The sequence below is a fragment of the Leopardus geoffroyi genome, chromosome A1 (assembly GCF_018350155.1).
Source record: "Leopardus geoffroyi isolate Oge1 chromosome A1, O.geoffroyi_Oge1_pat1.0, whole genome shotgun sequence".
Lineage (NCBI taxonomy): Eukaryota > Metazoa > Chordata > Mammalia > Carnivora > Felidae > Leopardus > Leopardus geoffroyi.
Window position 1 is genome coordinate 135,859,065 of NC_059326.1, and position 25,225 is coordinate 135,884,289.

The following is a 25,225-nucleotide window of genomic DNA, read 5'->3' on the forward strand; positions in this document are numbered from 1 at the left end:
GGAAACCAGAAACATTACTTCTTAAAGGGAGGGGATCTGGGGTGGCTGAAGAATAAGGGGTGGCCTGGAAGGGAAACCTACCTTTCCAGTATACCCTTTTGTACCTTCCAATTTTTGTAGAGTATAAGTATTACCATTTCTTTGTGTGTGTGTGTGTGTGTGTGTGTTTATTTGAGATGGGGGGAGGGGTGAGGGTGAGCGGGGGAGAGGGGCAGAGAGAGAGAGAGAGAGAGAGAGAATCTTCAGCAGACTGCACACTCAGCATGGAGCCCTACACGGGGCTCAATCCCATGACCCTGTGATCATGACATGAGCTGAAATCAAGAGTCAGAAGCTCAACTGACTGAGCCGCCCAGGAGCCCCTGTGTGTTTGTTTTTTAAGCAAAGAAATAAAAATGAAAACCTCTGATGTTTTATCTTCAGTCTTAACTTTTACTTTAAGGGATCACTTTTACTTTATTCTGCAATGAACTTAAAAGATAGCTACCCATGTGGTCAGATTTATTTATTCTTTAGCTGTTGAAGCATTTATTTTATTTTTATTTTTTTTATTTTTATTTTTTTTAAAAACTTTTTTTTCAACGTTTATTTATTTTTGGGACAGAGAGAGACAGAGCATGAACGGGGGAGGGGCAGAGAGAGAGGGAGACACAGAATTGGAAACAGGCTCCAGGCTCTGAGCCATCAGCCCAGAGCCTGACGTGGGGCTCGAACTCACAGACCGCGAGATCATGACCTGGCTGAAGTCGGACGCTTAACCGACTGCGCCACCCAGGCGCCCCTGTTGAAGCATTTAAAATGAACAGTTTTTACTATCAATCCTTAATGATATTATATATACTATACTTGAGACTTTTGCTTTCTCATGGAGAAAGAAAGCCCACACATAAACCTTTAGGCCATCCATCTACTAATCTTGCAGCTCAATTTTAATAAAAAAGCTTCACCGACAATTGGACAATTTATTCAATATGGCAGAGATATAATAAGAGTGGTTGTAAAGTGGCTAGGAGTCTTGTAAATCAGGAGCTATGATCCTTAATCCACTGCTCAATCCACTTCAATATCTGATTGATGTTATCCTCTAGATCTTCTGGTTTATTGCTGGGCAGCTGATGTACTATTTCTTCCTTGTAGGATGCTAATGCTTCTTCATAAAGAACTTGAAAAATTTCACACTGAATATTATCTTTTAGTTTCTTCTCATTATAACCCCTGGAAGGCAATGAGAAGATAAAAAAACAGCAAAATGAATGGCATTAACTGGAGTTTTAGGAACACAAGAGAAACCGGACACTTTTAAATACATGAAATATCATGCAAAAATACTTCTTGTAGTCTATTTATTTAAACAAAATAGACTGGCACCTGTAAATATGAGACTTTTTTTTAGTTATTTATTTTTTTGATGTTTATTTATTTTTGAGCGAGAGACAGAGAGTGAGCAGGGGAGGGGAAGAGAGAGAGGGAGACAAAGAATCCGAAGCAGACTCCAGGCTCTGAGCTGTCAGCAGAGAGCCTGACATGGGGCTCAAACCCATGAACCATGAGATCATGACTTGAGCCAAAGTCAACTGAGCCACCCAGGCGCCCCAATATGAGACTTTTTTAAATATGTAAGGTTTATTGAGAGACAGAGAGAGAGAGAGAGCATGAGCAGGGGAGGGGCAGAGAGGGAGAGAGAGAAAATCCTAAACAGGCTCTGCACTGTCAGCAAAGAGCCCAAATGCAGGGCTTGATCCCATGAACTGTAAGCTCATGACCTGAGCCCAAGTCCTATGCTTAACCAACTGAGCCACCCAGGTGCCCTGAGAGGCTTTTTTGACAAGAAGTTAAAACTAATATCCAATGTTTAGGTTTGTCTTAATTTCGGCCCCCAAAATTTGTCATCCGTTCCATTAGCAAACATATCTACCTACCTCAAGCCAGATATTGAGCTATGAGATAAATAAGAAGTGTAGAGCTTTGGTCCTAGATTCAAAAGAAATTAGAGGAATTAAGATATAGACAGATAAAACAACGAAGTAGTGTATAAAAATGAAATACTTATGGGGGGCCCCTGGCTGGCTCAGTGGGTGGAGCATGCAACTCCTGATCTTGGGGTTGTAAGTTCCAGCCCAGTATTGGGTGTAGAGATTAGTTAAAAAATAAAATCTTAGGGGTGCTTGGGTGGCTCAGTCAGTTAAGTGTCTGACTCATCGTTTCAGCTCAGATCATGGTCTCACGATTCATAAGACCGAGCCCCACGTTTGGCTGTGTGCCAACAGTGCAGAGCCTGCTTGGGATTCTCTGTCTCCCTTTCTTTCTGCCCTTTCCCAGCTCACACTTGCCCTGTCTCTCTCAAAATAAATAAACTTTACAAAAAATAAAAAATAACATTTAAAAAAAATAAATACTTCTGATAGGAACACTATATACTAATTGGGTACTTGATCATACAGATAGATGTATCTGTGCTTTACCAATTCCAAAGATGTAAAAAAAAATTAACTTACATTATCTTTAGGCAGATATGTAAATTAGCCAACTAATTAATTAGCTAATGAAAAAGATTTTTAAAAATTCTTATTAGTTCAACCTTGTAACAATCAAGAGTAAATTGAATTACTTATGGGGTGCCTAGATGGCTCAGTCAGTTAAGCATCTGACTTCAGCTCGGTCATGATCTCACGGTTCGTAGGTTTGAGCCCTGCATCTGGTCCTGTGCTGACAGCATGGAGCCTAAAGCCTGCTTCAAGTTTTGTGTCTCCCTCTCTTTCTGTCCCTCCCCCACTCACACTCTGTCTCTCTCTCAAAAATAAACATTAAAAAAAAAAAAGTAAATCGAACTACTGAAGGATGATTATATGAAAACATAACCAACAGAATGAGAGAAAATTTTTGCAAATCATATATCTGCTAAGGGATTTGCATCTAAAATACGCAAAGAACTCATAATTAAGAAGGAAGCATAACCCAATAAAAAACTGGGCAAAGGGTCTGAAGAGCTATTTCTCCCAAGAAGACAGACAAATGGGCAATGAGTACATGAAAAGATGCTCAATATCATTAGCGATCAAGGAAATGCAAATCAAAACCACAATGAGATACTACTTCATACCCAATGGGATGGCTACAATGAAAAGACATAACAAGTGTCCACAAGGATGTGGAAATACTAGAGCCTTCAAACACTGCTCTTAGGAAGGCAAATTGGTACAGCCACTTTGGCTAACAGTCTAACGGTTCCTCAAAAGGTTAAACATGGAGTTTATTACCCAGCAATCCCATTCTTAAACTTCATATCCAAGATAATTGAACACAATGTCCACATAAAATCACAGGCACAAATATTCACAGCACTATTATTTACAATAGCCAAAAAATGGAAAAGAACCAAATGTCTATATTCTGGTAAGTGGATAAAAACGAAGTATTGATACATGCTGCAACATAGATGAACTCTGAAAACATTATGTTAAATAAAAGAAGCCAAACACAGAAGATCATGTACTGTAAGATTTCTTTTACATAAAATGTCCAGAATAGGCAAATCCAAACAGACAGAAGGTCAATTACTGGTTGCCTAGGGCCAGGGGACTGAGAGGAAATATGGGGAGTGACTGCTAATGGGCACAGGTTTTTGGGAAGGGAGACAATGAACATTTTCTAAAATTGGCTGTAGTAACGGATGCATAATTCTGTGAATATACTAAAAACAAATGTGTATACTTCTAATGGGTGAATTGTATGTATGTGAATTTAGCTCAGTAAAGCTGTTATTTTTTTTTAAGGTGATTGATTACTTTGTAACTTTTTCAGTGGCTAAAAACAAGACAAGCTCTCTCAAATTTTTTCATATCTTAGTCTTTGGCTATTTATATAAAACAGAAATCTTTTTTTTAAGATTTTATTTTTAAGTAATCTCTATACCAAAGGTGGGGCTTGAACTTACAACCCCAAGATCGAGCACAGCATGCTCCACTGACTGAGCCGGCCAGGTGCTCCAAAACAGTAAATTTCTTCTTTTACAGATTTTAAGTAATCTCAACACCCAATATGGGGCTTGAACTTAAAACCCTGAAATCAAGAGTTGCATGGTCTACCAACTGAGCCAGCCAGGTGCCCCAAAACAATAATTTTTAATAAAAAATTTAAATTGTTTGGTTTGCAGAAAGGAATGTGTACCATATGGTCTCCATTACTTCTCTGTTAAAACACTTAATGTCTTTTCTCTGCCTAAAAAAGACGATTACGGTTTTAGGTCTAGCTCCAACTTTCCCCATATATTTGCTACTATACTCCTTGGTGTAAGGATTTTACAAGTATCCTATGCAGTGATGGTTAGTCAGAGCTGACTACTGTCATTGAGAACTAGGAATTCTAAACCTGAACTCAGGGAAACTTTTGAAGCGTTCCTTCTGAGATTGCCCCATAGATCCTCTAGAACCTCCATCTTCCTACAGCTTGACTCAAAAGACAGTGGAAAAATGTTTCCCATAAAAATTCCTCTTTTTTGTTTATTCTGGATTAAGTCTGATGCTCTCTTGGGGGGACCAACTCAAAATATATTTTAAAGGTTGGAAATGTTGATTTATCTTGTCAGTTTTTCATAAACTTTCCCATTCATGTTGTGCGGATATTTTGAGTGGGTAATGTACATTCAGCAGTCAGACTTTGTTATTGGCTTGGTTGTTTTCCCAGGAAGGTTTTACATTAAGGAAACATCATGACTAAATAGAGTTGCTGTGACAGTATATTTTATTTAATGAAACTGTCAGTTGCAGTATTCATTTACTCAGTTATAAACTATTACCTGTGTTTTACAAATGCATCTTTTTCTCTTAGATTCAGAGCGTTGGTACCATACAGACTTGGTTTATAATGAGAGACCAATAGTCACATATTCGAAAGGAATCCTTTATCATGGTTGTACCGGCTAATTTCAGGAATCTGAATAAAAGGGTTATATCATACTTTAAGAATTCAGTGTTTTTCCTTTCTTACCTTGTTTCAAGTCTTTTGTACAATACACTGTTATCTGCTCGCAGCACAAAAACTATATGAAACCAGCGTTCAGGGAAGAAATCACAACCATGGTAATCAACAATAACTCCACCTTCACTCATTTGGTTTTCTAATTCATCAACTACCTGTAAGAAAGGGACAAAAAGAATGCTCCTTTTAAAAAAAATGAGGTCAACTTTCCTATTAAATTTTAAGAGGTATACTTTATAAAAAAACTTGTACTTACTCTATCTTCATCTAAAATGGGGCAATCATACTCTTCATCATAGCCATCATATAACTGCCCTAAAAGAGATTTACACTGGCTTATTAAACTAGTATTTTATAAGTAACTGTCAGTAATTTTCAATTAATTTTAGACTTTAGGAAAGGAAATATACCATCAATTACTCTTTGAGAGACTAGAGAGGGCACTAACACACAGCAGATGTCACACGGACACCAAATGTAAAGAGCAATGCTGATTAAATCAGAATTTTACCTAGAGGAAAACTTGGATAGCAATATATCTGATACAATTTTAGCTATCAAAATTGAAACCAACTAAAAAAATGAATGATTTCAGAATTTGTGGGACTAATAGAAGAGGACTGCATTATTTTTGTTGAGCTATTTGGTGGGAAGAAGGGACACAGGGATACAGACACTCACACACATTAACAATAGATTATCAAATATTTTAGGCTAAGGAGATGGAACTTAGTAGAAGCAACAGCAGTTTCTCAATTCTAAAAATGAGCCCTCAGTCACACAGGTCCCATCTTCGTGGGGTCTGGGAAAGGAGAGTCAGTTTGACCCAAGTGCTCTTAAAAATAAAGACATTTAGGGGCGCCTGGGTGGCGCAGTCGGTTAAGCGTCCGACTTCAGCCAGGTCACGATCTCGCGGTCCGTGAGTTCCAGCCCCGCGTCAGGCTCTGGGCTGATGGCTCAGAGCCTGGAGCCTATTTCCAATTCTGTGTCTCCCTCTCTCTCTGACCCTCCCCCGTTCATGTTCTGTCTCTCTCTGTCCCAAAAATAAATAAACGTTGAAAAAAAAAATAAATAAAGACATTTAAAAAATAATTTTAAAAATAAAAATGTCATATCCATTCATAGATTTCCTCTACCGTTTAATTTCTAGCCAGAAAAAATCTCAAGTGATAAACATTCAACAATAGGAAAAACTTAAATCTCGGTTTACTAGTTTGATGAAATATTATGTAATTAAAGTTAAGAAAATAAATATTAGGTAGTATTATGTAGTATGGACTAGGTCACACATGATAACAGTATTTTTACTTCTAGGTTTCCAGGATCCTCAAAACCCATGGGTCGAATAAACATTTCAGGAGGCAAAACAAGAATGATGGGCAGTTATAAAGAAGGCAGATTTAAATCTCATGTAAGAATTTTCCAACAAATCAAAGCTGGCTTTCAAAGGAAGTCTTGCTTTAGAAGGTGAGACATAATCCTATGCTCACCTAAATCTCTAAGAAATATGTAATAAGGCTTAGACCATCCTTTGAGCCATCTCTAAGAGCATGCTATAGTCCTCCCACATCTTTCCCTCCAATATTTTGGCCCAGGTTGAAATTAGGTTAAAATGAGCATGAGTTCTGAAGTAATAAAAGGGTAGTTCTGAGGGTCAGTGGGAGGCACTGAGACAGTTGCAACTTTTTGTCCTGCCAGGACAGTGTATGGACTCATTCTGGCCATGTGAGCACCTCTGAAGCACCTCCCTGTGCCATCTGCTTCCCTGGATTACTGTGCAATTACCAGATACTCTAGCTAAAAAAATTAAACTGTCTTGGCATTGGGAAAACTGGATAATGATTTACAAATAATCTAAATCCTGTATACTATAAACTGGATTAAAGAGCCAATTGTTTAATTCAAAGACAATTAGTGGAAAATTTAATCTGTAAAGGAATGATTCATTTGAGTTTGTTCATTTTAAAACACATAAAATGCTAAATCTCTGTTCAGTGAAAAATAATGTAGCAATAAAAACAACTACTGGGAGAAATTTTTGTAGTAGGACAAAGGCCTGAAGTGTAGATTACATAATGACCTTCAAAATCAAGATTAAAAATATGTACCTTAACAAAAAGGAATTCACACACAATGAAAGTAATTAATAAACATACAATGAAAATATGTTGGACTTTCCCGGCTATTAAAGAGATATAATTAAAATTACCCTTTTTATGCCTGTTGCATTAATCCTATATGTATATAATAAATTGGAAATGTATTTCAAAAATAATTTTAGGGGTGTCTGGGTTGAGTGTCCAACTTCGGCTCAGGTCATGATCTGATCAGTTCATGGGTTTGAGCAGTGCGTCCGGCTCTATGCTGTCATCATGGAGCCAGCTTCAGATCCTCTGTCTCCCCCTCCCTCTGTACCTCCCCACTCACACTCTCTTAAAAATAAATAATATTTAAAAAATAATTTTAAAAATAAAAATGTCATATCCATTCATAGATTTCCTCTACCATTTAATTTGTAGCCAGAAAAAAATTTTAAGTGATAAACATTCAACAATAGGAAAAACTTAAATCTCGGTTTACTAGTTTGATGAAATATTATGTAATTAAAGTTAAGAAAATAAATATTAGGTAGTATTATGTAGTATGGACTAGGTCACACATGATAAATGCTTATGACACAAAGGGTAAAACATAAAAAGCAGAATTCAAAGTTGTAATAGGGCCAAAGATCAGAAATACAAAAGATGGAAATAAATTAGGATTTGGAGTACTTTTTTGGTGTATTATTTTTACAATGCCACAAAATCTAATACCTACTGTTGATTCCATACTATGTAGGAATCTGCAGTAGATAAATACTGAGGTTCCTTCATATTTTAAATCCTTAACTCTCAAGACTAGTAAAATCGTTAAAAAATATGCTATCTAAAATAGAGACAACCACTGCAATATTGAGTTAGAATTAAAGTCTTTATACCGCAATGCTGAAATGCAGGATTTTTTAAATCATGTTAATGTAGTTGAATAGTGTAATCCAACCTTTAAAACATTCATTTCAAAAAACACCTATCAAATACCTACCATGTACAAGTGCCTGTAGGGATAATAAGGATTTAATAATGAGCAAAATGACCAAGAAGGCAAACATAGTCTTTCCCTTAAAGAGTTGACAAAGTAACCTGGAAATTTTAATAGGATAATACTTTAAACGTGGAACATTATGGAAGGCTTCCTGGAGGAAGTGACTTTTAAGTGGAGACTTGAAGCAGGTACCTAGGGAAAAAAGGTAGGGATGACTATTTTCAACAGAGAAAAACGATATTCAAAGGCAGAATTAAGAGGGCAAGACTTAAGGGAGGGAAAGTTTCTTAGACTATGTATAAAAGAGGTGATAAAGGGTCAGGTAAATTGAAGCCAGATCAAAAAGGGTTGCAGAGTTAGACTTAACCTAAGGCAAAGTAAAATCATTAAAACATTTTAAGCCTGAAATGACAGGATCAATTACAAATTTTTAAAAATTATTTTGGTTTCTCCATAGAGAATAAGTTAGAAGGAAGCAAATCCAGAAACAGGGATACCAGATCAAGGCTACTGCAGAATTTTAGATGAGTGATAATTATATCCTGTACCATAGGGAATGGAGAAATGGATTCTAAAGTTCATTTTAGGGGCGCCTGGGTCGCTCAGTCAGGTAAGCGTACAGCTCTTGATTTCAGCTCAGGTCATGATCTCATGGTTTGTGAAATCAAGTCCTGCATTGGACTCTGCACGGGCAGAGCAAAGCCTATTTGGGATTCTCTCTCTCCCTCTCTCTCTCTCTGCCCCTCCCCGGCTTGTGCTTGCTCTCAAAAAAATAAAAAATAAATAAAAAATCCTTTAAAGGGGCGCCTGGGTGGCGCAGTCGGTTAAGCGTCCGACTTCAGCCAGGTCACGATCTCGCGGTCCGTGAGTTTGAGCCCCGCGTCGGGCTCTGGGCTGATGGCTCAGAGCCTGGAGCCTGTTTCCGATTCTGTGTCTCCCTCTCTCTCTGCCCCTCCCCCGTTCATGCTATGTCTCTCTCTGTCCCAAAAATAAATAAACGTTGAAAAAAAAAAAAATCCTTTAAAGTTCATTTCAAATTGCATGGGGTCCCTGGTGACTCAGTCGGTTGAGCGTCCAACTTTGGATCAGATCATGGTCTCTGAGTTCGGGAGTACGAGTACCGCGTCAGGCTCTCTGCTGTCGGTGCAGAGCCCACTTGGCATCCTCTGTCCCCCCTCTCTCTGCTTCTCCCCCACTTGTGCCCTCTAGCTCTTAAAAATAAACATTAAAGGGTGCCTGGGTGGCTTAGTCAGTTAGGTATCCGACTTCGGCTCCAGTTATGATCTCACGATTCGTGGGTTCAGGCCCCGTGTCATGCTCTGTGCTGACAGCTCAGAGTCTGGAGCCTGCTTCGGATTGTCTCTCTCTCTCTCTAGCCCCTCCCATGCTCATGCTCTGTCTGTCTCTGTCTCTCAACAATAAATGTTAAAAGAAAAAAAAGTTAAAAAAAAAATTTTTTAAAAAGTTCATTTCAAATTTCTGAAAAAAACGGAAAAACGTATGCTACTTTATTATTTTTTTATGTATGCCACTTTACAAAGTTTCAGTTGGAAGTCAAATTTAGAGCTAAGTACAGGATCCTAATCTAGAAACGATAAAAAGGCTTGAACTGATTAACCTACCAAAAGCTTAGAAAATTCAATTTTCTCAACAAAGTTTTATGATTTAAAGTTAGTTGCAGAAAACAAATTGTGGGGCCAAAGTTAAATGGCTTAAGTTCTTACCTCAAAAGATCTTCCTACCTGTTGTTAGTCAAGCAATAAAATCATTACATTTTAACTGCCCTCCTAGAGTTTATACTCACATGAAAGCTGTTCTTTAATGATGTTGAATGCTATTTCATTGCTATTGCCAATATTTAAAACATTTTCAGATTTCTTACTTTGTACTTTTTTCTTTTTTTTTTTAAGTAGGCTCCATGCCCAATGTAGGGCTTGAACTCACAACCCTGTGATCTTGAGTCCCATGCTCTACAGACTCGGCCGGCCAAGCACCCCCTCCCCAACCCCCTGATTTCTTACTTTGAAAAGTTTACCACATTTACCTCAATCCAACAAGAAGCTTATAACTGTAATGCAATTAGTACAAGAAGCTAATTGGTTTAGAAAGATATAGTGCCTTGATACCTGACCTTTTATGTAGAGAAAAGCACAATAAATCCTTAGAGAAGTTAGTGAGCACCAAAGATGTGACATTTGAGTTGGGTCTTTCTCTCTTTTTTTAAGAATCTCAAGCACGATCCACGCTTGGTGCAGAGCCTGGCGCAGGACTCCATCCCACGACCCTGGGATCATGACCTGAGCGGAAATCAAGAGTCAGCCACTCAACTGAGTCACCCAGGCGCCCCCCTTGAGTTGGGTCTTTTAAAGAGTTGTTTAAAAGGCAGATTAAAGGGGCGCCTGGGTGGCGCAGTCGGTTAAGCGTCCGACTTCAGCCAGGTCACGATCTCGCGGTCGGTGAGTTCGAGCCCCGCGTCAGGCTCTGGGCTGATGGCTCAGAGCCTGGAGCCTGTTTCCGATTCTGTGTCTCCCTCTCTCTCTGCCCCTCCCCCGTTCATGCTCTGTCTCTCTCTGTCCTAAAAATAAACGTTGAAAAAAAAATTAAAAAAATAAAAATAAAAAAATAAAAGGCAGATTAAAAAAAAAAAAAAAAAAAAAAGGCAGATAAGGGCATCTCCAGGTAAAGGGAACAGCACTTGTAAAGACCTGGAGGTCAATTCCCAGTGAGGAACAAGCGCACTGCGCACAGAATGAAGGGAACCTAGGGGAGTGGCTGCAGGTAAGGCTAAAGGTAAACTCAAACCAGTTCATAATCCATACATTACAGATGATGGACTTTATCAGAAAAAGTTCAAGTCTTGTTTATTCCCTCTCCCTCTTCTTTATAAAGGACATAATAATGGCATAGAAGAGGAAAAGACACTAAAGAGTAGGAGATTTAGGAGAAATGGGCTTGAAAATAGGATAGGGATACCATAGGGATTTTTCAGGCAAACCATCAAGATTTACGGGGCAAGTGGATCTGTGTTAGCATGTTTGTGTTTCTATGCGTGGGGAACAAGAATCAAGCATGAGCAAGTAGTCAGGATTTCAGAGCATGTGCTTCTTAAATGTTTTAGTTTGTGAAAAGGTCTGGCAACTGTCAAGAAGGTGATTACCTTTAGTAGGTGTCTAGAAACTGGGATCTTGAAAAAAAATTTTTTTTAATGTTTATTATTGAGAGACAGAGACAGAGCATGAGCATGGGAGGGGCAGAGAGAGAAGAGGAGACACAGAATCTGAAGCAGGCTCCAGGCTCTGAGCGGTCAGCAGAGCCCGACACGGGGCTCAAACTCACGGACTGTGAGATCATGACTGGAGTTGAAGTTGGACACTTAACCAACTGAGCCATCCAGGTGCCCCGAAACTGGGCTCTTTAAAAAGGGAGTGACTAGTCCAGAGTGAATGAGATTACTAAAGGGAGGGGCAAAACTACAATACAGCTGCAGTGAAATTATGGGGGAAGACGTGTATGTAGGAGGATCACATGCAGACTGGGAGACAGCAGTGCTGGAGGGGCCACCAGGGAGGTTAGCTTCAGAGCCTTCCAGGGGTAGCTTCCAGTGGAGGGGAAAAAAATGGGATAAAGAGGTTAGAGCGGGGATAGCAAGCATTTTCTGTAAAAGGCCAGATAGCAAACACTTCATGCTTCATGCGCTAGTCTTCAGCTAATGTGGTTTCTATAAAAAACAGCAGTTTGTCAACTCCTGGATTAGAAAGAGATCAAGATTTTAAGTGCTGAGGGCTCAGCTATGCATAACAATGTTCCAAATGGACCTAACGTTAATAGAATTATATCACTTTGTCTAGACATATGGGGATCCTGGGGTTTATGACCAGAGGCTGAAGACTGATAAACTTATGGCAGGAAAATTAAGGACGCTGTTAAGTAATTAAGTGATTGCATAAGGGAAAGTAAGAATCTGAGACTGGAGTAACAGGGTAAAAAAGCATTCTTAGCCATACCATATTTAGGACTCCCCATTTTATTAAGCTTAATTCCTTACCTAATTTTTCCTACCTTGGTTCCACATGGCATAAGTCTCTTACAAATGATATAGCAACTCAACAGGTTACTAGAATGGCAATAAATTCTATTTAGACAGATTTATTTAAAACAAGTGGGTTGTTTTTGATCTTATTGCTTTATAGCAGGGTTCTCAATCTCAAATACTGATGTTTTGAGCTTGATAATTCCTTTATGGGAATGGAGGGTTATTCTGTGAATTGTGGGATGTTCAACAGAATCCCTGGCTTCCACTCCAGTCCTGACTACTGAAAGTATTCAGAAATTGCCAAAAGTCCCCTGAAAGGCAAAAATCACACCTAGTTGGGAACCACTCCTTTACAGATGATTACATGGTTTCTCTTAAAATATATCACTATTTGAGAAAAATGAACAGGTAGGGGTCTCAGTATATTTTCTAGTTAAGATTTTCAGATATATTCAAATAGCATCTGGAGAAAAGAACAATCTGGTACATTATGAAAAACCCTATAGAGTACTTTATCTAACACCATGTTAAGAGAGACCAGAAATCCTTTATCCGGAGTTATGGGAGAAGCGGGGGAACCCAAAGCTTAGATTCTATCTTATGAAACAACCTCATCAATAAAATACAGAGGACATTTGGGACTATATACTCCATTAGGTGTACATACACTGGCTAAAAGTGTTGAGTACAAGTACACCAGGAACCAATTGTCTAGTGTTATTATTCCTCTCATACTATTCGTGATAAATTATATAGCAACTTCATTACATTTAGAAATGTTAAAGTCAGTGGTTAAGAGAAACTGGAAGACAAGACTGAAACTGACAACTGTATGGGACTGTGAAATCACTTTCAACAGGCAAAGGAAGAAAACCAGATTTTATATAGGTATAAAATGGGGAGACTGACTAGCCTTGTACAACAGCAAATAAATACCTAAATTTTATGAAGTATAAATACCAGACCTGGATTAAAGTATCACCATGAGTGACATCTGGATGGCTCAGCAGTTAAACATCTGATTCTTGGTTTAGGCTCAGGTCATGATCTCATGGTCATGGGATGGAGCCCCACATCAGGCTCCAGGTTGAGTGTGGAGCCTCTTTGGGATTCTCTCTCTCTGCCTCTCCCTTAGTTGAGTGTGTACGCACGCACTCTCTCAAAACACTGAAAAAAAATATGAGCATGATACTTATAGCATCAAGAATATGACAAAGCTAAGATGTACAAAACTGACCTGCAAAAAAGGATACTGGGGAAAAAAAGATATTGCGGGGGAGGCAAGTGAGCAAGGGGCAGAGAATCCCAGGAGCAGCAGGAGCGGGGGGGGGGGGGGCAGGAAGGGGGAGAGAGAGAAGGAGAACGTGGGGCTCACCTGAAGCAGGGCTCATGTGACATGGGGCTCAAGCTCACCAACCATGAGATCATGAGCTGAGCTGAAGTCAGATGCTTAAGGACTGAGCCACTCAGGTGCCCTACTGGAAAAATTTTTTTTGCAATTTTAAAGTGGAACGATAATGGGAGACCCATCAAAGGTCCTTAAATACAACCAAAGAGATAAAAAAATAGGACCTAGGAAGAAGTTAATAATTGACAGATTATTCATCAAAACAGATGAAGTGGTCTCTCCAAAAGAGACATAGTTCTATGAGAGTGACTTATACACTAGGGATCATACTGTGGTCTAAACATCTGAACACACCAGAAGTAACACTCTAGTGGTAATGAACAGGCCACAACAACTTCAAGTTGTTTTAAGGGTTATTCCTGTTGGTGACACAAAGAAAACTGCTTCTAAAAACATAATTGCCAAAGTACCAACAAAGTGATGAACAACTTTATTTTTTACACTTGAAGGCTGATGAAAAACCATTACTAATCCTATTAAAGAAAATCCAACAACTCAGAGAGAGTAACTATATTTACTCATTAAATACAATTTACATGTTCTACAACACAACATGAAAACACCCAGCATGCATGTTTAATCTCAGTACAATGGATTCAAGACCAAGTACACATTACAAGCATCAAAGCTAGATTACAAATTATCATAGTCATCATCGTCGTCGTCATCATCATCATCATCATCTTCTCGTTTTCTTTTCAATGCATTTGCTGATTCATTGGCAGTATTTTGTGATGACACCATGTTAGTGGTTATAAGAATGTTCTTGGACCCAATTAATGATGGATTAATTAGAACATTCTGAACTGCAGATGTTGCAGGAATTGATGCTTTTACAGTTGGGGACTGTGAAGTGGGCATCTGTACTGTAAACCTTTGCCCTGTGAGGGACATTGGAGTCCCTACTTTAGTTGACACAGACATGGTTTGTGGGGTTGGCGTGCCAAGCGTGGGAGTACTTGGTCTGCTAGTAACTGAACCAACACTTAACCGCGGAACTGTTATTCTTCCCGCAGAAGTAGATGCCTTTTTTTGTAAAGACTTAAGTCTATAGTTTGGAGCAGTCAAGCAATATCTATCAGGTGGCAACCTGGGGCCTGAATATGGCTTGATTAAGGGCAAAGGAGTTTGATTTCTTTGCCTTGCAATATCTAATAAAAAATCTCTTGGGGGAGGAGAGGTAAAAGACTGATCAGCACGACACTGGATTGCCAATCGCACATCATCTGCATCAACAGTAGCTTTCTTAGCATGGCTTGAATAAATTTTTGCATCATCTAGAATTGTGGTCACATATCGGAAGGCAAACTCCAACATCTGATTTATAACTCTTGGCTCATATTCTGTAATCCCCATATCCTTCAGGATTTGTGCCATCATCTGTGCATCTTTCGGCATGCTCTTGGGAGAAGCCATCTTGCCAGAATCCATGATATCCGTTGATCAGACTTTAGATCATTTGAAAAAAATATGTACATTAGATCAAACCTGAAATAGTTACTTTAGTAGCAACTGTCAGGAACTTTCTAAATTTTAAATACTGTTAAAATTGTGAAAATATATTTAAAATTTTTAAATATTAAATCTTTTTAATTTTAATGAGGCACACTTAAAAGTCCCCTTTACTTAAATTTATGGAGTTTCCACCCTATCCAAATCATTACAGGATATACAAAAATGAAGACACAAATAAGGGAGTGATAAAAGACTGGGGGGAAACGGTAAAATAAATAAAAACATTTATCACTTCAGAATAATGTTCAGTTGTGTGCAGGCATGCAACTATCAAATGAATCTAAGAAAAAAAAGAACAGTCATGTCCTACTGACTGAGTTCAAAATAATGTGTCCTTCCAGTGAGAGCAATATACTATCTCCATAGATACGCTTAGTAGTACCCACACTTTTATGTGTTTGTCCATCTCAAAAACATTCTCCCCAAATCCCATCTCTTCATGGAAACATTCCCAATTATTACCACTCAAAAAAAAAAAAAAAAAACCCAAAACAAAACACAACAACAAAAAACTACTGGCCAAGAGGGCAGGGGAGGATGGGATATAACAGTCAAAACAACCAGAACACAGTATTATACACTTATTTTCTCTTTCTATGGGTCCTCAACAGAGCATCAATTCCTTAAAAGCACTGTCTCTGCTTTTTGTACCTCTCACAAATATAGTACTAACTCCATTATCTACTCTCTTTAAAAAAACCAAAAAACCAAAAAAACAAAAACTAGCACCAAAGTATCCCTTACCTTCTCGAGCTAAATCACCCACATTAATGTATTTCAGTCCTGATCTTGATGCAAGTTCTTTGCCTAGGGTGGTTTTTCCAACCCCTGGTGTACCTGTAAGACAAGCCACAGAAGAATACTGTTCATAAAATACTTGTTAGACTTCAGCCACCTATCTACCCTTCTTAAACCGCTTAACAACTGAAATGAAAAATTTCCTAATTAGCAATCCTCTGTGAATTACTATACACTATGACCTAATCAAAGTTACTCAAAGCCTGCTGGATAGAATCTTGCCAAGTATATCTGATCTATCAGGAGTAAGGCTTGGGTGATTCTGATACCAATTCACAGACTGCCTGCCACCATAACAGATACTCCAATAATAACACTAGTGATCTCAACTTACCATCATTTATTTGCTTTCATTTTTAAAAAATGAAGAAATTATTCATGGAAAAAATTTAACCAGTATGAGGGACAAATCTCATTTCCACTACTGGCTCCACTACCTCTTCCTTAGAGGTAACCACTGAAAAGCAGTTTATCTTTCTCAAGAAATCCTAACACATATGTGTTTGTGTATACACATGTATATTTATATATATGGCAACCCATATATATACACATATGTGCATATGTATATATATATTACATATGTATTACAAGCATTTTTATATAATAAACACACGATACGTTCATTGCCTTTCAGATAAATAGCAGTACTAGGCATTGTTCTTCACTTTTCCTTTTTTACATCTATTTTATTTCAAAATAATCAAATGTGTAATTTTCAGCTCAGAACAGGTTAGAGCCAGTGAAGTTATAAAACTTGGTCATTATAATAATTAAAGATAACAGAGACAAATCATGCCCGTTTACAGGACAAGAACTTTTACAAGTCCACTGTAATACACCAAGTTTGAACCCTGGACTATCCTGTGTTTGTTTGTTTTTTCCTGGACTACTGTGTTTTCCATAAAATGTTCACCTTTAGTTTTTTGACAGTACGGCTGGATACTAAAATACCAGGACCCTGGCTGACCCCAACAGTTCAGAAGTTGTAGTGTCGTCCCCTAAGGAATCATAATAGGTAAACAGATTACTATCTGTAGCTTTCAAAAACTGACAAGACGTGGGCACTGTCAACAAGATTATGTTTTGTTAAATAATAAACTTCTACTGCTTTGTTGCCAGGAAGAGCGTCTCAATTTTTGTGTTCCAACACCATCTACACCCATTTGACTTTTGCATGAATGCCCCATGATGCTATTAACTACAATTTAATAAACATTTAAACAGCTAACAATAGTCTTTAAAATCATAATGCGAAAGTTCAGTAGGCCTCCCGTATAACAAGCGCCCTGCATACGGGTACAAAGACCGAGAAGGGACGAATCTATCATCCCAGGAACTTTAGTGCATCTAAACAAGAGAAACGATCAGGGATGCTCAGTAGGTGCCTTTTCTTTTTGAAAGGAAAAACAAACAAACAAACAAACAGAAAAGAGCTTCTGACGCTAACTCAACGTACACAGCAAGTTAACCAAACTATGTCACAAATATCCGAACCCATTTACCCAAAAGTGATTATCAGACACCAAGGAAAATGAAACATGGCCAAGAAAGGCCTAAGGACGAGGCATCCAGCATTAAATACAAAATGACTGCCTTACATTATCTCGCTTAAAACTCTAAACACAACCCTACCAAAGAAAAAAAATCAACAGCCATTTTACAAACAAAAACCAGATTCCCAAAGATTCGGCAGAATCAGATTTCTTGCCAGAAAAGGGACCAGGACAGGTCTCTCTCTCTCTCTCCCTACCTCACCGAGTGACCTCAGGCCAAAAGAATAACGTTCCCCGCCCCCACCCCGCCTCCCGCAACGGTCGGAGGACCAGGTCTAGAGGCCGGGACCACAGCCACGCTGCGCCGCCCTCCACTAGCCTCGAAACACCGAACGGCACGGCACCCTTTCTGGCGCCCGACGCCCCACAGCACTCAGGTCCGTAGCCTCCCCGCAGCCCAGCGCCTCCCCGCCGCGCGCCTGACCGGTGAGCAGGATGTTCGGAAGCAACATGGTCCTCACCGCGCTGGCTCTGGGCGCCTTGGCTCACGCACTCTACGCACGACAGGGAGGAGCTGAAAGGGGCGAGCTGCGGCAAGCGCCAGCGGCCTCGGGGTTCTTGAGGCCCTGCGCGGCGCTCGCGGCCCATCTCTACCGCCTAGTCACTGAACATTGGTTACCTGGCCTTCTATAGCACGTTTTCAGTGCAGTGTCCCAGCTGGGGCACAGGTCAGGTCCGCGTTTCGGGTCAGGCAATGCGGTAGATGCCTAAGTCACAGGCGCCGTTGGCGGCCGCCCTTCTGCCTGTGTCGCGGAAGCGCCGACGGGTCTAAAAGGTCCCCGGGAGGCGGGACCTCTGAGAGGCTCGGCGCTGATCCCGGGTAGGGCCAGGTGGTTGCCCTTCCGCTGGTGGAGAGCTTGGGCTCCTCCGCTCCTCTCCGCCCACGAGGGGGATGCAGCTCCCGGAAAGTAAGGCCGCCGCGGCTGCGGCTGTAGTATATATATGTTCTAGAGACTCGAACCCATCTCTGCCTTAACGCCTCCCCGAGCTCTCTTCGCTCCTCCTCCCGACCTGCCCATCCCATTTGGAGATGAGAGGGTGGGGGTGCAGAACTCTGGCCTGGGGTCGGGGCACGCGAACTCATCTCGGCTGATTAGTAGCTTTGACGTTTGACGAATGTCTAGTCTTAGTATCTCCCCGCAGTGTGTGTGGCGGGGGGTGGGAGGGTGAGTAGGCCAGAAATATTCTTGAAGGTCTTTTCTACCTCTGACGTCTCATTTCAGGAAACTGGCATCCATCATCTGGGACAGTTACTTTTCTTTTTTAAAGGAGGTAATTGTCAGTCTTGTTTCCAAAGAGCGACCAGAGTCCTGACCGTAAAAACAGTCTGCATCTTTTATTTCGACCTGCCAGCTATATTTATCCAACAGGTGTTTTTTTCCACCTATGTATCTCTGAAACTCCAAAGCAAAAACCTCTCTAATCATGAACAATTTGTGTGTGTTGGGGGGGGGGGTACAGTTTGTTTTATCGTGTATGGAAGCTTTTACACATATAAACTGTGTACATCCAAACCATAAAGCCCAATACACTTTCCAATTTATAAGTTTGCAGACCTTAAACTTTGCTTCTAGCTAATTTAAAATTGGTGAATTCACTAGTTTATATAAACATTAAAGAATTATTAAAGTCAGAAAATACAGTGTTACCCGCAAATTTCCTAGTATGTTCAATTAAGGAAAACAGTTACAGTTATTATACAGTTAGATTTAAACTCTTTTTCCAAGATAAGTGGAAGTATGAATTTGTTATGTGGTCAGTTTTTTTTTTTTTTTTAATTTTGTGGGGAAAAAAAACCTGCAGTGGTAATTTAAAATGAAGGAAATTTTAATTTTCAGCATAAGAACACAAATAGAATTGTCTGATTTTTTTTTTTACTGACAAAATGTGAAGTATGTGTTTTTTCTGTTTTTTCTAATATATTGCGTACGTGTGAAAGACAACACTTAACACAAGTAGTTTATTTGACATTGTTGTAGTAATTGAAAGTACACTTTGTTGTAGCATTTTGACTTCGTTATATATATTTGCTATGTTGTCTTTCACTAGTTTTTGAACTTCTCTTATCCTGTTGATTACAATGGTATATGTCACCATACCTCTATTTTTCAGTTTTTCCTATTTTGAAATTTTTTTCTTTTTTTTCTCTAGGTGAAGTATACTTTAATGTACTACAGGTTGTATACTACGGATGGGAACTATTAAAGTTTATAATGTCAAAAACTTTTCTTAGACCAAAGGTATCTTCCACAAAGGTATGACTCACTAAAATGGCCATGTAATAATTGTCCAAAAAGAATGGTAAATTTTATGTATGTTCTTAATGACTTATTATTGCCATCAAAGTAACAATGCCCAGTATGTGATGTAATTAATGATCTAAAAATTGTGATAGTAAGTTGTGAAGTGACTAAAACCACAATTTTAAAAAAGTGATTATAATCTCAGTTGCAAAGAAAAGCCTGAAAACTCTTAAATGAAAGGTCAGTAGAAGAAAAAGAAATATATGAGTCTTAGTTGGTGTTAAAGCGTAACAACAAGCCGTGCCTCTTAGAAACCTTAGTTCTCACTAAGGCTAGTGGGCAGAGTAGGATGGGGGTCAGGTGGTATCATACTCATTTGCAGGGTACCTATTTTCTAGTGGTGGGTCTTATTTTTCTTTGATCTTAAATAAGTGACTAAACTTTGCTCTTTCTCAGTCTTTTTTTTTTTTTTTTCCAGTAGATGGGAGTCCACATTTATATAAGAAATAAAACTGTAAAATGTATAAGTAACATGCAGATCAGAACTATGAGATCGGGGTGCCTGGGTGGCTCAGTTATTTAAGGCTCTGATTTTGATTTCGGCTCAGGTCATAATTTCATGATTTGTGAGTTTGAGCCCTTGAGTGAGGTTCTCAGTGGCAGTATAGAGCCTGCTTGGGATTCTCTTTCTGCCTCTCTCTCTCTGCCCCTCCCTTCCTCCTGTGCTCTCGCACAGTCGTTCTTTCTCTCTCTGTCTCTCTCTCTCAAAAATAAATATACATATAAGAAAATAGAATTAGGGCGCCTGGGTAGCTCAGTCAGTTAAGCACCTGACTTCAGCTCACATCGTGATATCATGTGGTTTGTGAGTTCGAGCCTGCATTTGGGCTACCTGCTGTGAGCGCAGAGTCCATTTTGGATCCTTTGTCTCCCTCTCTCTCTGCCTCTCCCCTGATCTCAAAAATACATAAACATTAAAAAAAAAAAAAAAAATTGCGAGATCAGATTTGCTATCAAAAGGTTTACTATAGCAAATGATATTTTTACATACTCTTAAAATACAAGAAAAGAGCCAAAATTGTAGTGCCACTAACAGTCTTGGAGAAGAGGAAATGAATTAGGTGGCTATGACTGAATTTTTTTCCCACAGGTCTTCATTCCTTTACCCACTGGTGATAATATTCCTAACTTTTTGTCCTTAAAGTGGGGGTGAAGTGTGACTTTCATTCCTAAAATACTTCTAAATCTCAACTTGCATTTCCTTAGCATTGTCTAATATGTGGTACACAACTATGGCTGAGTATTCAATGAAAATGTACCCTAGGTTTCCCCTTGTTAGCCAGCCAGGGAATTTCAAAAGCCAGTACTAAGCTAGGTTTTTCTAGATTTACGCTGTAGGAATGTTAAGAAATTCATCTTAAAAATTTTAGTTACTAAAAAGAACTTTTTAATACTCCCAAATACTTTTAGGTTTTTTTTTTTTTTAACGTTTGCTTATGTTTGAGAGAGCGCAAGAGCACACAAGCCAGGGAAGGGTGGAGAGAGAGGGACACAGGATCTGAAACAGGCTCTGCGTTGTCCGCATAGAGCCCTTCGTGGGGCTCGATCTCATGAATGTGAGATGATGACCTGAGCCGAAATCAAGAGTTGGACGCTTAACCAACTGAGCCACCCAGACACCCCTAAATAATTTTAGGTTTAAATTGCTTAATTCGTCATTTTTCTCTGTGTATCCTTACAAAGGATTCTAAAGAAAAGTTAATGATAAAGGGAACTGTAGAGAGACCAACAGTTTCTAGAGACCAGAAGCACATGAAATAGAACTCACTGATTTTCCTGTTCTATTATCCCAATTCTGTTTTCCTAGACAAATCTAAGAAACCTAAGAAAATCTAAAAACAAATTTAAGAAATCTTGGAAAGCCTACCTCCCTTTATTGAAAATAGTATTTGCTTTACAGGCTAAAGAAAAATATAATCAAGTCATAATTAGAAATTATTCATAGCGGGGTGCCTGTGTGGCTCATTCAGTTGAGCGTACGCCTTCATCTCAGGTCCTGATCTCACGGCTCATGAGTTGGAGCCCCACATTGGGCTCTGTGCCGGCATTGCTGTGTCTGCGTGGGGTTCTCTCTCTTACCTCTCTCTGAACCTCCCCCACTGGTGCTTTCTTTCTCTTTGACAATAAATAAACTTAAAAAAAGAACAAATTATTCATAGCATCAGGATTCTTAGACTGTACCTTCATAAAAGTTAAAGCTGATAAGGATTATTTGGATCAGTATGCAGTGGTTCTTAGTTTGTGAATGTACTAATCTGGTCAAGGCAGAAGTAACACTCTTCTTATGGTTAAAATATATGTATTTTAACATTCTATTTCCTTATTTCGTTTTGCTTCTTTTTTGGTACTTAATTTTAATATTCTTGTTTTAGTCTACCAATAAGTTTAAGAATAATCAGTCTATTCTATACTGGGAATATAGTAATTACTAAAAAGAATTACGTTTGTATTCTATATTCCTTTAGATGGCATTCATCATTATCCTGGTTAAGTGGACAAGTATGCATTTGTACCTAGCATGAAGTTAAAAAATAACTAATAGATATAAAGCCAGATTTACTTAAAGAATTAAGTTGTGAGATTTTTGTTTGAGATATTGCAAGTATATGAATATATTTTTTGTAGCTTACTTACATAGGGAATAGAAGCAGAAAATATAATATTTACATTTCTTTGTTTCAGGTAACAGATTGGGTAGACCCATCGTTTGATGATTTTTCAGAGAATACAGGCATCTCTATTACTGCCTCATCGTTACATGTGAATAACGCAAGTCACAGAAGAAAAAATGTGCCTTCCAGATTAGAAAGTAGCAGATTTCCAGCTAGAAAAAGAGAAAAGCCACGGTCTTCAGAACAGATTTATGGTCCAGAAAATTCAAAAGACTATTTATCTGAAAACGAACCATGGGTGGATAAATACAAACCAGAAACTCAGGTACTAAGTAGGATACAAACAAGTGTACGTAATTTAATTTCAGGAAGGAGAGGAATGTGCATTTTCAGATGATTACTCATAAAAATCTGAATGAATGAATTAGAAAAAAACAATAGTTCCTAGGTTTTTTTTATGTTCCGTTGTTTAGCATTTCTCAAGTTCTTCCGAAGTTGAACCATTGCTTATTTGTCTTGGATTTAATTTAACCCAACATAGAATTGATCTGTTTATTTTTTTCTTAAGTATAACACCTTCCTCTTTTTATTCCCTTCCCAAAATGTATTTGAGGATTTAAAAAAAATTATAAAATTCCAGACGTGCTCCAAATTTTCATAAAAAGGTATCAGCGTAAGAACGGAGTTTTTCCATAACAATATAAAAAATTAAGTGTAATAACAAAGACTTTTAGTTACCTCATGTATTACTTGTTTGCTAGTTTTTTCATTAAAAATGCTTAATTTAGATTAATGTGTACTAATGTACCAAAAATCCTTGGGTTAAAATTGTTTATTTTAAACTTGAAATTTTTAGCATGAACTTGCTGTGCATAAAAAGAAAATTGAAGAAGTTGAAACCTGGTTAAAAGCTAAAGTCTTAGAAAGGCAACCAAAACAGGTAATTTGATAAGAAATGTGTTTTAAAATATATTAACATCAAATGTTTCTCCGATTTATGGTTGGTTGTAAGAAGTTAAACTTTTAGGATGACATTGTTCATTAAGTCCAGATCACATACAATAAAAGTCTTTGGTTTACTGCTTCAAGCTTTACTAAAAGACTCAGACTTTGAGTTTTCTCCTTTACTTATACCTCTTTCTCCCACTTATGTCCTCCTAAGTCATCATAAAGCATAATAAACCGGTTAGGGTGCTAGCATATTTAGCATATCTAATCATCTCATGCTGAAGCAAGAGGCAAATTACTTACTAGTTTTTGTACTAAATATAGCCTGAAACAGTCATTCATTTTAAGGCTAATTTTTTTGTTTCACTTCCTAATTCTGTAATTACTCTTGGCTTCCAAGCTAGAATATCCTTTCTCTCTCTCCTTTTTTTTTTTTTTTTTTTTAATGTTTGTTTATTTCATGAGATGGACAGAGTGTGAAGAGGGGAGGGGCAGAGAGAGAGGGAGACACAGAATCCGAAGCAGACTCCAGGCTCTGAGTTGTCAGCACAGAGCCCAGTGTGGGGCTCGAACTCACAAACCGCGAGATCATGACCTGAGCCAACCGACTGAGCCACCCAGGTGCCTCTCTTTCTCTCTTTTTTTAAACTTACTTTTTTTGAGATTTTTTCAAATATAAAGGAAAGTAGAATAATAAATGAATACTCATACGCCCGTAAAGTACCCGTCATTTTCACTCTCAAGTATTTTAAAGTAAATTATAGATAAGTGACATTTCAGTCAGATTTTTAGAAACATCAGTATGCCTCTTTTTTTTAAATAAACATTTTCTTAATTAACTATATGTACCATTACTCTAACAAAATTAGTTATAATTCCCTAATGTTATCTAATGCTCATTTCATATGCACATTTATCCATTTGTCTCCAAAATGTCATTTACAGCTGATTTGTTACAACGAGGATCTAATCAGGGAACACCCATTGCATTGGATTGTTACACCTCTTAGGTCTTTTAAAATCTAGAACAGTACACTTCACTCTCTCTTTTTCTCTAAGACATTGTGAAGAGACCAGGCCTGGTGATACGCAGAACTCTCACATTCTAAATTTGTCAGATTGTTTCCTCTTCATGAAGTCTAACTTGTTCTTCTATCCTGCATTTCCTGTAATCTGGAAGTTTGAATTAAGGGCTTGATTAGACTCAAGTTGAACATTTTTGTAAGAATATTCTGTGTTGTATGGTGTATGTTTTATGTTGTACCATATGAGAAAATATGTTTGGTTTTCCTACTGTCTTTGATGTTAAGTTTGATCACTAAATTAAGGAAATGATAGTAAAAAATCTTCATTGTGAGAAAAGTTTCCCTTGAAACTGCCATATAATCTATGGGGAGAAAATTTGACAATGTTATATGTCCAGTTCCCCAGCAGCCTTTCACCAAAATGCTTTAGCATCCATTTGCAGTCTCTGCCTGAATCAGTTTACTTTGTTAAGATTGCAAAATGGTGATTTTTAAATTCTACTTTTCTATAATTGTTAGCTGGCAGTTTTCTATACAGAAGTTTGCCAACGTTAATTGAGGCTATGTAACTACGTTTAAATACAATTCCAGGGGCGCCTGGGTGGCGCAGTCGGTTAAGCGTCCGACTTCAGCCAGGTCACGGTCTCGCGGTCCGTGAGTTCGAGCCCCGCGTCAGGCTCTGGGCTGATGGCTCAGAGCCTGGAGCCTGTTTCCGATTCTGTGTCTCCCTCTCTCGCTGCCCCTCCCCCGTTCATGCTCTGTCTCTCTCTGTCCCAAAAATAAATAAATGTTGAAAAAAAAAAAAATTAAAAAAAAAAAAAATACAATTCCAATTGGAAACACAGGATAGATTTTAATGGATTGCCTTTAATTTTCAACTTTGAGATGAAGGGGTTTGTGTTTTAGTTGCCTCCAGTGGTAACAGGTCTTTCTCTTTTGAATTGAGGTTTTTTCTGTCTGGTCTGTGGA

At 38.5% G+C, this 25,225-nt stretch overlaps 3 protein-coding genes across 5 annotated transcripts in view; 1 reads left to right on the forward strand and 2 right to left on the reverse strand.

The window, feature by feature from the left end:
• Positions 1–914: 914 nt before the first annotated feature.
• Positions 915–18,040, reverse strand: AK6 (adenylate kinase 6). 3 transcript variants are annotated; one of them, XM_045446318.1, is made up of 6 exons: positions 17,830–17,979; positions 15,759–15,851; positions 5,234–5,292; positions 4,987–5,132; positions 1,920–1,971; positions 1,155–1,215 (listed from the first exon to the last, which is right to left on the reverse strand). In XM_045446318.1, the coding sequence occupies exons 1-5, from the start codon at positions 17,954–17,956 to the stop codon at positions 1,938–1,940; spliced, it is 459 nt and encodes a 152-aa protein (XP_045302274.1). In that variant the 5' UTR covers positions 17,957–17,979; the 3' UTR covers positions 1,155–1,215; positions 1,920–1,937. The 3 variants fall into 3 exon arrangements, with proteins under 3 accessions (XP_045302257.1, XP_045302266.1, XP_045302274.1); XM_045446301.1 differs by lacking the exon at positions 1,920–1,971 and having other exon boundaries at positions 915–1,215; positions 17,830–18,040; XM_045446310.1 differs by lacking the exon at positions 1,920–1,971 and having other exon boundaries at positions 915–1,215; positions 17,793–17,922.
• Positions 13,907–15,851, reverse strand: TAF9 (TATA-box binding protein associated factor 9). The gene is made up of 2 exons (XM_045446290.1): positions 15,759–15,851; positions 13,907–14,947 (listed from the first exon to the last, which is right to left on the reverse strand). The coding sequence occupies exon 2, from the start codon at positions 14,928–14,930 to the stop codon at positions 14,133–14,135; it is 798 nt and encodes a 265-aa protein (XP_045302246.1). The 5' UTR covers positions 14,931–14,947; positions 15,759–15,851; the 3' UTR covers positions 13,907–14,132.
• A 96-nt stretch (positions 18,041–18,136) lies between the features above and the next one.
• The window catches only part of RAD17 (RAD17 checkpoint clamp loader component), a 39,038-nt gene continuing 31,949 nt past the window's right edge, over positions 18,137–25,225 (forward strand). Inside the window, 4 exon segments of the mRNA XM_045446131.1 lie at positions 18,137–18,276; positions 19,520–19,623; positions 22,354–22,608; positions 23,140–23,223. Of these exon segments, the coding sequence (XP_045302087.1) occupies positions 18,261–18,276; positions 19,520–19,623; positions 22,354–22,608; positions 23,140–23,223 (459 nt within the window). The 5' untranslated portion in view covers positions 18,137–18,260.

Excerpts from the sequence above, each read along its gene's own strand:
- AK6 (XM_045446301.1), bottom strand. The coding sequence starts at position 17,956 with ATGGGCCGCGAGCGCCGCGCAGGGCCTCAAGAACCCCGAGGCCGCTGG. Across the intron at positions 5,293-15,758 it reads GGGTGATTTAGCTCGAGAAG|GGCAGTTATATGATGGCTAT; the intron begins GTAAGGGATACT and ends AATCTCTTTTAG. Across the intron at positions 1,216-4,986 it reads TACAAAAGACTTGAAACAAG|GGGTTATAATGAGAAGAAAC; the intron begins GTAAGAAAGGAA and ends ATTGCCTTCCAG.
- TAF9 (XM_045446290.1), bottom strand. The coding sequence starts at position 14,930 with ATGGATTCTGGCAAGATGGCTTCTCCCAAGAGCATGCCGAAAGATGCA.